The sequence below is a fragment of the Colletes gigas genome, unplaced genomic scaffold (genome assembly GCF_013123115.1).
Source record: "Colletes gigas isolate AHSC1104 unplaced genomic scaffold, ASM1312311v1 Colletes_gigas_Sc00009, whole genome shotgun sequence".
In the NCBI taxonomy this organism is placed as follows: Eukaryota; Metazoa; Arthropoda; class Insecta; order Hymenoptera; family Colletidae; genus Colletes; species Colletes gigas.
The window spans coordinates 5,475,664-5,490,655 of NW_025106638.1; the positions used below are offsets into that span (position 1 = coordinate 5,475,664).

General features: G+C 34.8%; 2 protein-coding genes across 6 annotated transcripts in view; one reads left to right on the forward strand and one right to left on the reverse strand.

Moving 5' to 3' along the window:
• Positions 1-1,777: 1,777 nt before the first annotated feature.
• LOC122397270 (golgin subfamily A member 1) lies at positions 1,778-11,181 on the reverse strand. Its single transcript, XM_043396353.1, has 8 exons — positions 10,451-11,181; positions 9,372-9,765; positions 9,157-9,245; positions 8,408-8,536; positions 5,671-6,198; positions 3,191-3,718; positions 2,890-3,120; positions 1,778-2,796 (listed from the first exon to the last, which is right to left on the reverse strand). Exons 1-8 carry the CDS (start codon positions 10,559-10,561, stop codon positions 2,641-2,643), a joined length of 2,166 nt encoding a protein of 721 aa, XP_043252288.1. The 5' UTR covers positions 10,562-11,181; the 3' UTR covers positions 1,778-2,640.
• A 217-nt stretch (positions 11,182-11,398) lies between these two features.
• Positions 11,399-14,992, forward strand: part of LOC122397266 (centrosomin) — a 53,430-nt gene continuing 49,836 nt past the window's right edge. For 2 of the 5 annotated variants that reach the window (XM_043396335.1, XM_043396331.1), the window contains exon 1: positions 13,655-14,585. In XM_043396335.1, the coding sequence (XP_043252270.1) occupies positions 14,464-14,585 (122 nt within the window). In that variant the 5' untranslated portion in view covers positions 13,655-14,463. Of the gene's footprint in view, positions 11,537-13,654; positions 14,586-14,992 lie in introns of those variants that run through there. The other 3 variants (XM_043396332.1, XM_043396330.1, XM_043396334.1) reach the window with 3 other exon arrangements.

A 14,992-nucleotide genomic window follows, 5' to 3' on the forward strand; every position in this document is an offset into this window, starting at 1 on the left:
TAGTAATTAAAAAAATCCCAAATAAAAATTAATCATAAGTTGCAGGAAACAATATCCTCCAACGAATGTGATCTCCAATCTAGATCCACTTTTTTGTAATATTATAGAGATCTTGTCCAAATACTAATGTACGAAAAACAAATGGAAGATGAAGTAATAGAATTAGAATTTATTATATACGATCTATCCTGTAACGATAAATTAAGATATATAGTGAAAACAAATTTTATAAAATTTCCAACTTCATTATTTATTACTCAATATCACCCCCAATGGGCAATATAAACAATTGCGTCTTTTTTGAAGTAACAATATATAAATTACTGTATATGTAATTTTCAATATATAAATTACTACACTTTCTATATTATGCAACAATTTAGTTTTACATTGTGACATGTAGTATTATTGTATCATCTTTAAAATTTAAAATATGTCTTGTAATTAAAAAAATTATCTACGATCTGAAACATTTAATAATAAATAGAAAAAACTTGTACGTGACCAAAAAGGTTCGATGTACGATGTAAATATTATAAATGTCGTATCTCAAATACTCAGCTGAATACAATTTTTTTCTATTTATTATGAAATATGTCGGATTGTGAATAATTTCTATTTTCTGATACCGATACATAAATGTTTTCGTTTATTTTTTCTAGTTAAAATACAAAATACTGTACTTAAAATGTTGTTGTAATACATAAAGCTGTATAATAAATAAATGAAAAATAAATAAAAACCTTTTCTTATACGTGTTTATGTTATCCAACCAAGGTACAGTATTTTTCATTTAGTCTTTATTTATTTATCTAAATACGCTACGAAACTCGTCAAAATAAATATTACAATAAAAATAATCATAGTTCAATATGGACAGTAAATACGAAATTAAATAAATCGTTTTCCTTATAAACCAATCAGTAGTGTACTTTAATTACGTATATAAAAACATCATTATATTATTTACAAACATGAACATGACGTACTGCAGTGTTCAGATCACAAATAGTAATTATGGCGATTACTCCCAACTTCATAAATCCATGAAGTCAAGACAGGTTTTTCCTAATGTTTACAACCGACCTGCAGCCATATCTAAGGTTTTAAATTTTTCCAGAGAAATCTAAATTGCTTACATCATACAACGATGTAACCGTCTATGTTTTTTTCAAATTACATTTACTTATTTTAACTTATATCGATTAGTTATATGATGCGTAAGTTGAAAAAATGCAATATTTTTTACGTATAAAAGTCTTGCATGCTTGAAATCCGTGTATGTCGGAGAATTCAAAATTAAAGATCCAATCTTGAAACAAAATGCGTTTATAATTTAATGTATTCGTATACGGAAATAAAGTTGGTTAGAATTCTTGATGTATAGTGACTATTGCAAAGTGATCGTGTCTGTGTTCTAGCACTTGCATACAAAAACAACATACAGGGTGTTTCAGGGAAATTCTAGGGGCCAAAATAAGACGAAAATCAAGAATACCAATTTGTTGATCGAGGCTTCGTTAAAAAGTTATTAACGTTTAAAGTTCCGCCTGTGGAACGGCAATCTGCAAACAGCTGCGTGCGCATGATAGTGGTTCTCATTCACAAAACTGTAAGACTGTCGGTACGTAAGTAAGTACAGTTCCTCATGCTGAATAAGAACCACTATCATGCGCGCGCAGCTGTTCGCAGATTGCCGTTCTACAGGCGGAACTTTAAACGTTAATAGCTTCTTAACGAGGCCTCAATCAACAAATTGGTATTCTTGATTTTCGTCTTATTTTGGTCCCTAGAATTTCCCATTAAAATTTTTCCCAGAGGTGGCCGAACACCCTGTATATTGTGACTCGATACTGAGCGTTTTCTTGTACATTGTGTGGAGCGTGATCAGAACAATAAACTAAATCCCATTTTTTAGGAGTAGGGGGTAGGTAGCACGACGTGGGGTCCTTCGCCACCTAGCGCCATGCGGAGCAGTGAGAAAAGCAACAGGATAATAGGAACACTTGTTTCTCCTTTTCCTTGCGCCGTTCATGACCTAACCCAGACACTCTCAGATTCCAAACTTTCACGGTTGATAATAAACTATTCTTTGTTACTTTAATTTCAAGTTTATTCGCTGTTTCTAACCTCTCCTCTGATCCACAGGTGTGGGCCTGGGAATTTGACATCGCTCGGCACTGATGATCGCCACAAAAGCTTCTGCGACATGCTGCCTCCCCCCCACACACCTCAAAGGAGGCGATTCAGATTATTTTTCTGGCTACGCTGATCGTATGTATATCCTTTGCTAATTTATTTAACATCGGTGTAAATATCCTTACAAACTCTTCTATGTTCATGTTACAAATTTACCTAAATACCGGTTCGACCCTACGAATTTCACCGCACGCCCTCGAAGCCCACTACGGTCTGTATTTCTAGCCTTTGTGAATAAATTACGTACGTGTCGTAAATGTTAAATATTTTACAAAATTTATGAAATTTCTAGCTTATAAATTTATTTGTCCTTTTTCTAATCTTTCGACTGCCTCAGGATCATTCCTGACTGAACATCGACGCGACCCAACTTTTCGATTTTAACCACGGGCCCGTGACCGCTTTTATGATACCTATAGGGAAAGGAATTTGTTTCGGCTATTAGCTAGGCGGTATGGCTTTGGCAGTTTGTCCAAAACCTAAATTAGGCCGGGTGCCAAACCATGACATTTTCCATTCTAAAGTTTCTTGAAGCAATCGCTCTTCTTCGGGCGAAAAATGTAAAAGAGTAGCGACTGCTCTCGTTAAGTGGAGAGCCTTGAACACAAAACAAAAAATATATATCAAAAACGACGTCTTCTCTGACTTTCTTCGTCGGAATGTTTTAATGTTACATAATATACAATTTACCTCGTATTCCCTACTGGTTAGGAACTTTATGAGAACATGTTTAAGGTATTTGAAGTTGACATCGTCGTCCCTTGTGTTGTTATGTCTAGCAGTGACGGTTTTCGATGAACTTGGTTTCAGAATTGCTGCAGAAGGTTCTACGTCACTGTCCAATGATGACGATGGAACTCTCAGTTCTCGTTGGAGAGTCTTTTTCATATCTGTTAACCGTTGCTGCAAGACTTTGATTGTCTAAAAATACACTCGGTAATTAGTATTATGTAGAATACTATTGCTGATTTTTTATTTTTCTTAATTTTACCTTCGTTTTTTCATTCAATTGTTCTTCTAGATCCAGCAAGCTACTTTTAAGAAGTTTCTCGCTCCTCTCCATTTTCTCATTATTCCGTTCCGCTTCCTCTAATTCCGACATTCTTTGTTTGGTTTCTTCTAGTGTAGCGATTGCTTGTTCCGTTTCCTTAGTTTTACTTTGCAAACTATGCTCTAGGCTGTCTATCCTATTCTGTAGTTCTGTGTTTTCAATTTCCTGCTGTCGGTTCTCTTGTTTTACAATTTCAATGTCCTGGGAGACTTGAGCGTTCCTCAGCAGAGCAAAGTCTTTCTCTCCTCTTTCTTTTTCTAGGCATACTCTTAGCGTTGCTGATGTAGTTCGTTCAGATTCTAGATCTTCCCTTAACCGTGCTACTTGTAAGTGTAAGGAGGAATTATTTGATCGTTCACCTTCCAAAGACAGATGAAGATGCGCTACTTCCGAGGTGATGGTTGAAAGTTTTGTTGTCGTTTCCTCCAAGTCTTGCTTCAATTGAGTGATTTCCTTCGAAGAAGATTCCTGACGAGAGAACAAAGAATGAAATAACGTGAGTGCTATCTAATGTTAAACGTATCCAGTATTGAAACTGTAATTTTGCATTGATAGAATTCACGAAAATACAATTTTTAATATACATCTTTGGAATTTATGGTACAATCGAAGACTATTAATGAAAAGTTGGAGAATAAAATAAAATATATAATAATGAAAGACGTATGGTGAAGTTAGTTAAAGTACGAGTAAAATTAACATGGAGCAATGATTAAAAATCTAATTATAGAAGCTGTCCTTTATCAAACATTATTTTATTATTAATCGGATGTTCAAGTTAATATATGTTAATCTGTACAATAAACTACTGTATATAAGGTACGTTCAAAATATTATTCAATTTTAATTTTATGAGTTGAATAACTGCTCGTTTAACAAAAAGGTATTATTTGACCATAGAGATTAGATCATTCGACTAAAAATATCCAATAGTTCTGTAACTATTATTTATATAACAATTTTTATGAGTTTGATTTTATGAGTTTTCATAGTTGTACAAAGTAATATTTTAGTTTAGAGATTACATTTATAGGAAGACAATGTATAAAGCTTAAATTCGAAATAGAAATGAAAAGCATATATAAACAAGAATTTTAACGGGTGTCGTTTGTGCCATAATTCCAAAGCCCGAACCAGCAAGTAAACTTTTGGTTCGAACATACTCGGTTGACATGGAAAAACTTTTACTATCATGTTTGGCTTTCCAACGAAGTTTTCAAATTCTTCTATTTACTCATTCTATCTTCTACACTATGTAACATATGATACGTTTTCCTTGAACTGTTTCCACCTGGATACACATTCATAATATTTATAGCAACGTAAACGTAACTGAATTATGTTGTTGGTGTAGCAAAATATAATATAGTTTGTTACCCTGTAAGAAAACAATCGTGTACACAGTCATGTGTATAATAATATATAAAAAGCCGCTTGAAAAGGGGGGGGTGGGTGGGGATGTAAAAATGGGTTAAAAACAAGCACAAAACGAAATACGAAAACTATTCAATTTGTTTGTTTCTTTCTTTATTCCACAAATAAAATATACAGAAATGCGTTCGTACATAAAAATGTCGTTATGTTGGTACTATTTAATTTTCATGTACAAAGGCAACGCGAGCGAAACATAGGGTTTTAAAGAGTAGACCAACTCGGACCTTAGCCGAATTTGTCGATACGGGATGCTAACTCTGATAAAATATAGTAATACGTCATAAATTTCTACATGCTTGTAACGATAAATAAAGAATTACGAACAAAAGAAATGTGCTGGTAAATATGCATAAAAGAAATTTTTTCTGTGCGTTAAGCGTCAAGCATCTTAGAAGAAAACATGCAAGTAAATAGGCGACGTGTAGTGTCCATTTACGAATCAACACACGATGCTTTTTACGCGTTCGTATGTACGCGTTCCAGTGTTCTTACAGTTATCGTGTAATGTTGTAAGCATTAAGTAGTTTGTAAACACCCGTTAAAACGTGATCAATTAAATAGTTACGATTAATAACTGGGAAAAAACTTTGACATCTAAAAACAAACATGTCTATTCACGCAAAATTGCGAAACATTATAAATATAAAACGGTCACTTCTTAAATGCTAACTATCTCTGTTTCAATATGCTGATATGGAAAGAACAATTGAAGTATACAAAAGAGATACTACAATCTTCAACGTTAAAACCTCGTTATTACATACAGGTAATTATATTGATATTGTATAATATGGCTCGCATAATAAAAGGCTCTGTGGAAAACAATAACACAAGAATTCGACGACTACTACTCGGCAATGTGATCGTTTTGGAAATATGTCATCCGATATACAGGAAATATACATTTCTTTGCATCTCAAGATCTAATAGGACATCTTCTTCAAAACAATCTAGTCCATGCATGACTACAAATCGCGGTAACTCACAATTTGTCGCTTAAACTCTTCCACCTCATCATCGACGCTGGCCCGGAGCTCTTTCAGTTCCGTGGCCATCTCGTCGATGTCTTCTGCCATGCGCAAAAGCTTGGCGTCTTTCGTCGCCATGACAATATTGTTCACCTCTATTTCAGCTTCCAGTTCCTTGATCCTTTGCCTTAGTTTTTCGTTTTCCTCTTCGACGCGTCTCCTCTCCAGACCTTCTTCGCCAGCCTGTCTGCTCAGTCTACCGACCTGCGTTTCCAAGCTGGATATCTTTCCTGACCAACTGGTCTTTATATCGGACAAATGGAGATGCGCCTCTTCTAACTTTCTTTCCAACAATGCCCTTTCTCTCATAAGATCTGCTATTCTCTCATCGACAGTCACTTGGTCGTTAGTTCCTAAAGCAACTCTTTGTTCTAACACAAAAACTTTATCCTTCAGGTGACGTGCCTCTTCCTCCGTCTGTGCCAGCTGGGAGGAAAGCTGAGTTCTCTCGCGCTGAGTAGAATGACGCAGTGTCTCCATTTCATCCTGGAAATGGTAACATTGTTACTAAAGATGCACGTTACTTCTATGGTTAATACATTTTGCTCTCTGAAGCTTTGTTGCAAACCTTACCAAAGCATTGCTAACACATAAATATAAATGGAATATCAGAAATAATCCAAACCTTATGAAGCCAAGAATAAGCAAATGATGATGAATTTGATGATCAATGACAATAATACTGAAAGTGAACAGAATAATAAAAGAAAGGTATGAAGTAGAAATAAAGTCTGAGTTAGATAAATCTTTCGGTCGAAAATTATTATTTTTTATTATTTACCAAAAATGAGTGCAATAGAAATTGAATTTGATAGAAAATCAATGTGTATAAAAAAATCTCTTGGTAGTCTGAAATCAATTATTCCACGCTGTTATGAGAGCAACAACATTGGAGCACGAGTACTGCAGTAGGAAGAGTTCAAACATTTTAAATGCAATTTTATTATAAATATGAGAATAATCTGTTTACTAGTAAATGACTTCCACTAGTTAATACATGCATTTCTCCTATGTTATAAAATTTTGCACCAAGGAGAGAATTACATAAAGAACAACATTGATGTAAGTACAGATCTATAGAAATTATTTATGTTGCAGAATAGCAGCAAAGCTTTGAAGACGTACCTCTAGCGTCAGCAGTAGCAGCAGCGAATTAGCGGAAATTACCGCCTACTCTGATCTCCAATGCTCTCGTTTATCAAAGTTTTCCAATCTTCATGCGTTTGTTGTTTTTCACAAAACTTTCAGTATCACTTAGGTTTTGCTCATGTTCCATAACCAGTAACACGAATTTTGTTCTGTTCGTAACTTGTATGTACTCAAAGGATGCCTACTCCTTTTAAATTAAACTTTAGCAAAATAAAAATCAGAAACATCTGACGGAACATTCGAAATGCATTTCAAGAGTACAATTAAGAGTTATGGAACATATGCGCATTCGTTTCATTTCAACGAATCCCCGAAATATTCGAAATTATCAAATGCTTAAAGAGTCTTGACCGTAGGTAGCAAGTAGTACATCATAGATTGGTATTGTGTGTCAATATAAAAATGTGCGGGAAAATAACATGGCTAACCGTGACAAAACAAAAAGCTATATATAAAATAAAAAAAAAAGATATCGAAAGGCTTCAAAAATAAAATCAAACTCTTTAAAAAGCGTGCTTATATCTAAAAAAAAAATATATGGTCGTTAGTTTCACAAAAGACCATATAACATATAACTGATATTACAGAAACAAAAACAATATTTTAAAGAGAACGGATAAGATAAATATGATTAAATTGATTTTTCCATGCACCCCTATCTCTTTCAACAAAAAGATGTCCCATATTATTAACGAGTACAGAGTACGATACACGATATTATAAAAACATGTGTTTTAAAAATTAATTTATACTCGAGATAAAATAAAATTTAACATCTTTCTTTATATTAAAGTTATGCGTAAAGAATTAGTTCATTCAAAGTAAGTAATTTCTTTGTACTAAAAATATTGTTAGAGGAAACAATAAGAAATTTGTCTGAAGTAACTACTTCATTTTAACATGCTATAAATGTATTAATAAATTTGCATTATTTAAATTCTTTAATAATACACATTCTAACAAATCATTAAAAAATTGTTATTTATAAATAATTATTAGTTGTAAAAATGTATATTGATAATATTTACTTTAAATAATACTTCCCTTTCATACATATGTACTGCAAAAATAGAATAATGTGTAACATTCGAGAAACAATCTATTTTTCTTCGAACAATGTACTGCAAAATTTCTCTTCAAACTGGTGACACATTTTATACATACACGAAAATTAAATGTAAGTATAAGACACTGTAACACATACAGTTAAAACAGTAATTATACATATACGTATAATTTAATGTTGAACATGACAAATTCTTGCCTTAAATTCTCGTCTAAAATTCTTGTCGTAAATATCACTGGTGTAACGGATGTTGCAGAGGATTTAAAAAAGATTCGTGAACAAAACGTGTATACAAATTTTTTTGAAACAAAATCATTAAAATATGCTCCATGTTTACTTACTCAAATGGTGTCAATCGAGCAACTTATATTACATTAACACAATTACATTTAATAATTATGTTAACATAATCTTACAGTTCATGGCGTATTTAGGTGGTACTTAAAATCAAACAAAGCAACTATCGTATAATGTACTCACCTGTACATTGTTCAGTTCATCTTCGTATCGCCTAAGACGGGAAACTTCAGATTTTAGACTTTCAATTTCGGTAGTGGTTGCTTTTAAATGTTGCGTTTTCTCTTCTACCTCTTGTTCTTTAACCAGCAACTTAATTTAAACAGAAAAAATATAGATATATATTAAATAATGATAGATTTCTAAAATATACGGGGTGTTCGGCCACACCTGGGGAAAATTTTTATGAGACGCTTATGTTTAAAAAATCATAACTTTTGGACGGATCGAAGGATTTTAATGTTTCAAAATGTAAACAATGCGTATTAATGGAGCTCTAGAGCTCCAGACATTTGAGCCGAAAAAATACATTGAATGTAAGGGTTACTCGTATACCTCGTCTGTGGTGAGAACTACTATCGCGCGTGCGCGCGCAGCTGTTCGCAAATTGCCGTTCTACAGGCGGAACTTTAAACGTTAATAACTTTTTATTGAAGCCTCAATTAACAAATTGGTATTCTTGATTTTCGTCTTATGTTGGCCTCTAGAATCTGCCATTAAAATTTTGTGGCCGAACACCCTGTATATTAATACACAGTAGTGCCCGCTTAAACGTCCGAATTTGGGACCGGCTGAGTATGCTTATGCGGGGCGGTAATTTCAATTGAACAAAACGAGGAAAGATATACGATCGCGCGTCAAAAAATCGCTCGTTTGCATCGAGTCTAAAGTGAGCCAATAGAGTATAAAGAAATTTATTAAATGAAACGTACCAAATGTTTTACTTTCGCCATCTCTTGAGTTTGTAAATCTTCTAGTTGTCCTACGTCTTCTTGATAGTTGTATATCATCTTTTTAAATTCTGAAACACAATAATGTCTATAAAAACCCAAAAATTTGTTTTTCCGATTGTGACTATTAAAATTAAATACAAATTTTTGAATTTAAACAATTTATTAAATTTCGATCCTAACGTGAACATTAGTACCTTCTGCATCTTTAAGTGCCAGTTCCATAGAACGTTTTGTGTGTTCTGTATTTTGTAATTCGTCTTCTAATTTTTTTTTTTCCTTCTCCTGTTTCTCAACAACTTTTTTCCACTCCTTTTCCCTTTCATAAAGCCTCACTTTCCACTCTTCTTCCTTTTTTTCTATTCGTTTTAGTAATTCTGTTTCCTTTTTTACTAGCCTCTTCTGCCATTCTTCTTCTCTATGCTCGAACCTTTTTATGTCTTTTGCAGAGAGTTGCATACCATCGCTTAATTTGAGATCAAAAGTGCTATCCCTTTTTAAAGAAATTGGCGGTGAAGGTGACGCTGCGTTTTCATCGCGTGAACCATCTAGTGAAATTTGAGATTCGCTAATGCTACTAGTGGATCCACCCTATAAAAATATAGTATGAATCACCTTACAACAATGATACTAAATTATATTAATGAATATATCATGAATAAAAATTTACAAAATTTTGTTTTCCAAATCAATATCTAATGAAACATTAAGAAAACTGGTTTGAAAAAAACAGAGTATGATTTTTACGCAAACGTATTTTTTACAATGTCCTTTAAGTCCTTTAAGAGGATAATTAAACTTTAAAATCATTAAAAAATCTATTCTAGAATTCTGATCTGAATGTAACATATAACTTAATTAATTAAATTATGCAACATTTAAATAGAGAAATATTTATTATCAAGTTATGATATTTGTTGTTAAAGTTGATAAACTCAGTAAATATATAATCTTAAAGCAAATAATAAATAGTATAATTTAGAAAACGAAATCATAATAAGATTCATTATTCGTACACATTCAAACGAGTCTTAAGGCATTAACATAATCAACTGACGAACGTATGCGATGTTAATGAATTGCCTGGAAAACATATGTATAAATAATAAATGAGATATAACTTAAATTAATGTCTGTATTCTTTTCGACAATTAACGACACTTCGAGACGATTGCAAGAAATTCAACGGTGCCCATAAATGAATTCATCGTGCATGTATGGTCGCAATATCGTTTCACATCGATAACACTTCGCCAGGCAGAAATTACATGTTTACCTGAGACGTATGTTTCGAGTTAATATCACGCACGTTGCCAGCATTTCTAACGACAGTTGACACGTCGCTACCCGTTTCTTCTCGTATTTTATTCTTCAACGTCGCGAACATCGTGCAATAATTTCCAAGGGGACGAGCAGAAAATGACAACTACCACCTGTCAACGTCGATGTTGTGCTGACTCTGTGCCCGTCTACCAGGGGCAAAATGTTAACAAAGATCGGGTAGTAAAATCGTAACGTGCCAGCAATTCATTATTTAACGAAACGCCGCTTTCCTTAGTTTCATTGAGTCATTCTTCAATTGTACGATACACTCGCGGCGACGAAAATTCCACGAAACCAATACGCAGATCAAAAGTAGACGACTACCATACTGGCCACTCACGGTTTAAGTAGCCACTAGTTTAGAAACTGATACATTTGTGGACAGCGTTCTCCTGTATCGGATGATTAGCACGCAATTGTCTTAACCGCGAAATGCAAATACCGGACTACACGATGTTCTATAAAGTTGTCGCGCATATAACAATTTACAAGAGTTTAGTCGTACAATATTCAAGATTGCTCAACACGTGTATACTTCGATTAAAGAGGAACGAGAACTATGTATTAAATAGATGTAATACTTGTTATTCTCCAGTTTGCGATGATAATTACATAATATTGTCATTGTACTTTCCTGAACTGCGTTTGGTAGCGACTGATTCCTTTTATCGTGTTCATTGGCCAATGAAGCCAATGTTACCAGACGGCAAACTGTTGCCCAAAGGAAATTTACAGATTGAGGACGCAACAACCGAATGAAGCTACGGTTCTACTAGGGACATTTTATTGCATAAAGAAGTAGCTTTGTCGTTGGTAGAACTAACAAAATGACGCGGTGCAAATACGCAGCACGTGTACTTAGCGCATGCTGCGGAAGCATTGAGAATCAATGTTTTGAAATTTGACGGTTGAGAGTGAACGTGTGTTTGGGCTGGTTCCATTTTTAATGTATTTTTTAAATGATATATTGTTGTGAAATTAAATGAAATATGGGGGATGTTTTGGACGACACGGTTGCAGTGATGAATTACTTCGACGCGTAAGTACATTTGTAAAGTTCTGTTCGTTGTGTGCGACACTATTTTTATCTTTGACAACAGGGGGTCTGGTTTCTTCGTAAATTGTTGTCTCTTTAATTTATGCATCCTACGATTCCAAAACAAACTTACATATACTGTAATAATTTATAGAATATGTAAGTTTTATAAATTATTTTATAATAAGCCGCGAAGTTTCTTGTTTTAGGAAAGTAAGTTTCGTTCTACAAATGTTTTACAGTCATTTGTTAGTCAGTATGTTAAATGTTATTGATATTATTCATAATAGTTAAACAATGTCTATCCAGCATTTAAAAGTTCCCGAGTTCAAGAAAAAATACACAGAAGATTTTTAACGAACACCAGACCTAAACACGATACGCGTTATACGATGCTTGACGAACCGTAACTTAACCGTAACAACATACGTACGAATCGGATTTTCAAACTCGATTATCTCGAAAACTATGCTTTTAAATGAAAAAATTTTATTCCATATTTTATTCTTATTTTTTCATAAGGAACCACCTCGCGCCCGCTAGTACATGATAGAACATTAAATTATAGTGTTTATGGTGGTTAAAATATATTTTCTGTAATTGTCATTTTCTTATAAGAATCTTTTTATAACATAAATGGTAAGGATAAAACTGACTGGTTAAATAACATGTATACGTACGTTGAATTTATAATCTTACTATGAATAAAAAGAATCATCGATTGATCAAGTAATATTGTTAAGAAATAATCAAATTCAACAACTCTAAAGAGGTACAAAAAGTTTCATTACAATAAAATACAAAAGTAATTCATTGTAACTGATTTTTGAAAAGTTAATTATCGATTGTCCACTTGTTTTATACAAGTGGTGATATATCTTGCATTCATAATGAAATATTAGTATTTTAAATTATTGTAATACTTTAAACTTGATAGAATATTTTGAAGATTAGAGTAATACAGAGCAAAACTTGGTAGGTTAAGCCAACATAAAGATACGATATAGGATTTTATGAATACATTTTCAAGTAATAAGAAACCAAGTGTAACAACACTAATACTTCTGAGCATTTCGTACATAAACTAAATCTTGATATTTTATGTGACAATTCATATAAAATACATCAAACTTTATAAACTTCTAAACTCTTAATTAAAAATTTGCAATGGTATATTTATAAATTAAATGTTCTATAAAGTACTGTAATTTAACACTACTTGCATTTTGTGTTATAAACTGTGATACCTACATGCATAAAAAAAATATGAAAACAAGATCACATTAATACTTTTAAACTCTCTGTATATCATGCACAATAATTATTGAATTATTCGTTGTACATTTAAACAGTGACTATCGCATCCAGCAAGGTTGGAGGTTATTCTTTGCCATAGTGGTTCTCAAATCGAATTTAATTTTGTCAAAATGCGAACAATAAAGTTAACCCACGAATCTTTCCAGTAAATCAATGATTGGAGGATCTTCCGGAAGATGGCGGTAGTTACGCGCTAGACCTCGTACCTACATACGCCAATGATACAAATGAGTTAATAACGTGCACCATAAATATTAATTCTTAATTAAAATAGCATCAAAGCGACGTGTCGAAAAGCATGGCCAGCCAGTTCGTTTCAGTTAATTTTAGCAGGATGTCTTCCAAAAAGTTTGCGGGAGACTGCACTAAGGGGTTAACTTTCTTGCCCGTTCGGTAGGGATTACCATCATAACAGATACAACGTCGTCTAAAACTGTTTCTAATTCCTCTCTGCTTCTCCTCTTCAAAGCGGGATTTGCCTACAGTCAAACATCTTTCGGCCCGAGCTCTAATGAGAGACACTGCGTTTGACCGATACACACCGCGTTTCGTTTCGTTTTGTCTGCTAGCAACCCCGCTTCTATCTGTTTTTGTCATTCGACTCTCCCCCGACCGAATGCGCGCTCCGTCTGCTCTTTATCTCCGCTCCGGTCGCGTGTCTCTGTTCCCCTTTCGTCCGCGACGGGGTCCGTTCGTCTGTCCTCGTCGCTCTTCGGGTCGTGCACGAATCTTCTCGACCTTAAACCCTCCGCCTCCTGTCCTCTCGGACCCTCCGCGGGCAGCGTCGCTGCCTGTCGTTAGTCGCGCACGATCCGTCGTTGGAGCAAGAGACATTTGACACTCTCGTGCCATTTATTCGAAAGTGAACGTGTTCACGCGTGTCGCCCTATCGCGTTTTACCGATAAGGACAAACGAGTCCGTTTCGACGGATGGACAGGCGAAATCTTTCCTTCTGATTTCGGCCGACACGCGTATACAAATATCAATTTGCGATGGAAGACGACAGACCCGCGAGAAAGCGATCACTTTCTTCCAAGAGGACTGTGTTCAAGTACAAACTGCTGATTCAGTGACAGGGTGCCGTTCTCAGGGGTGAACGCGCGCGACCCTCGCACGTTGTTCGTTTATTCACGGGACACCCTGGACCTTGCAAGGTGGACATAAGTTAAATTTTTCAACGGGATAGTGTGTGAACAGTAACGTGCGACGTACGAGTGAATCATCTGGCGTGTCGTCTTGAGCAAGAGTTATCTCATTGATCGGTCCAGGAGCAGCATATAGGTCGTCCGCGCTAACGCGGCACGCTTAACGGATTTTTTCGACGGTCCAACAACGCGAACATATACAATCGTCGAAAGTGATTTTTAATACCGACCAGGCCAGGGGGGGTTCGTTTACGATACTCCCTGGGTAGATTGACATTTACGTGCCAAATAAACGTGCCAAAGCGTATTCACTGAAAGTACAAGTTTTTATTAGTATTATCTTACGGATTGTTGATACCGTTGTCGTTGTTGTTACCGTTTTATTTGTAAGTTTGTACGTGGGGTTCGAGACTCGAGGACTCGTGATTTATTTGTACGGACGTTTTATAGTATTGTTAAGCGGTTCGATGAGGAACAATTACCGCAATATGTTTTTCGCCGGCTACGGATATTCCAATCAACAGCAAAATAGCCCGCCATCGCCGACCAGGACGAACGTTTGGGGCACCGTTTACAGTCCATTCCGGAAGTGAGTACATCACTAGTCTGATCAGAGTTTCGTCTATTGTTTATACAGCGCTTAGAAAGAAAATAGAATGCGATCGATTCGGTTCCAGAATATTTTTACTTGGATTTTTATTTAGGATGGTCTTGAGCATCGCACGCGACACTGAACATTTTATCCCTTGTTTTATACGCCGGCGGTATCGTTGCAAATCGGTCCAGGTTGTTTTTGCAATTCACGGCGAAGCGTTTGTCCTATTTCGTTTTACCCTGTTCCGATTTGCCCCATTTTTCTGCCAGCATGACGTCACTCTTAAGGTGGTGCAACCCATGCATTTATTACATTGCCTGCACTGAAAAGAAAACGAAGTAAATATTAGACTTTTAGGAAGGGTTTATTGGTAAATAACACTGGCCAATAGCAAATATGTA

Bases quoted from the DNA above. Each gene is read 5' to 3' on its own strand.
- LOC122397270 (XM_043396353.1), bottom strand. From the start codon at position 10,561: ATGTTCGCGACGTTGAAGAATAAAATACGAGAAGAAACGGGTAGCGAC. The intron at 9,766-10,450 runs GTAAACATGTAA...ATATTTTTATAG, and splicing joins ACTCGAAACATACGTCTCAG to GGTGGATCCACTAGTAGCAT. The intron at 3,719-5,670 runs GTGAGTTACCGC...TTCTCTCGTCAG, and splicing joins AAGAGTTTAAGCGACAAATT to GAATCTTCTTCGAAGGAAAT.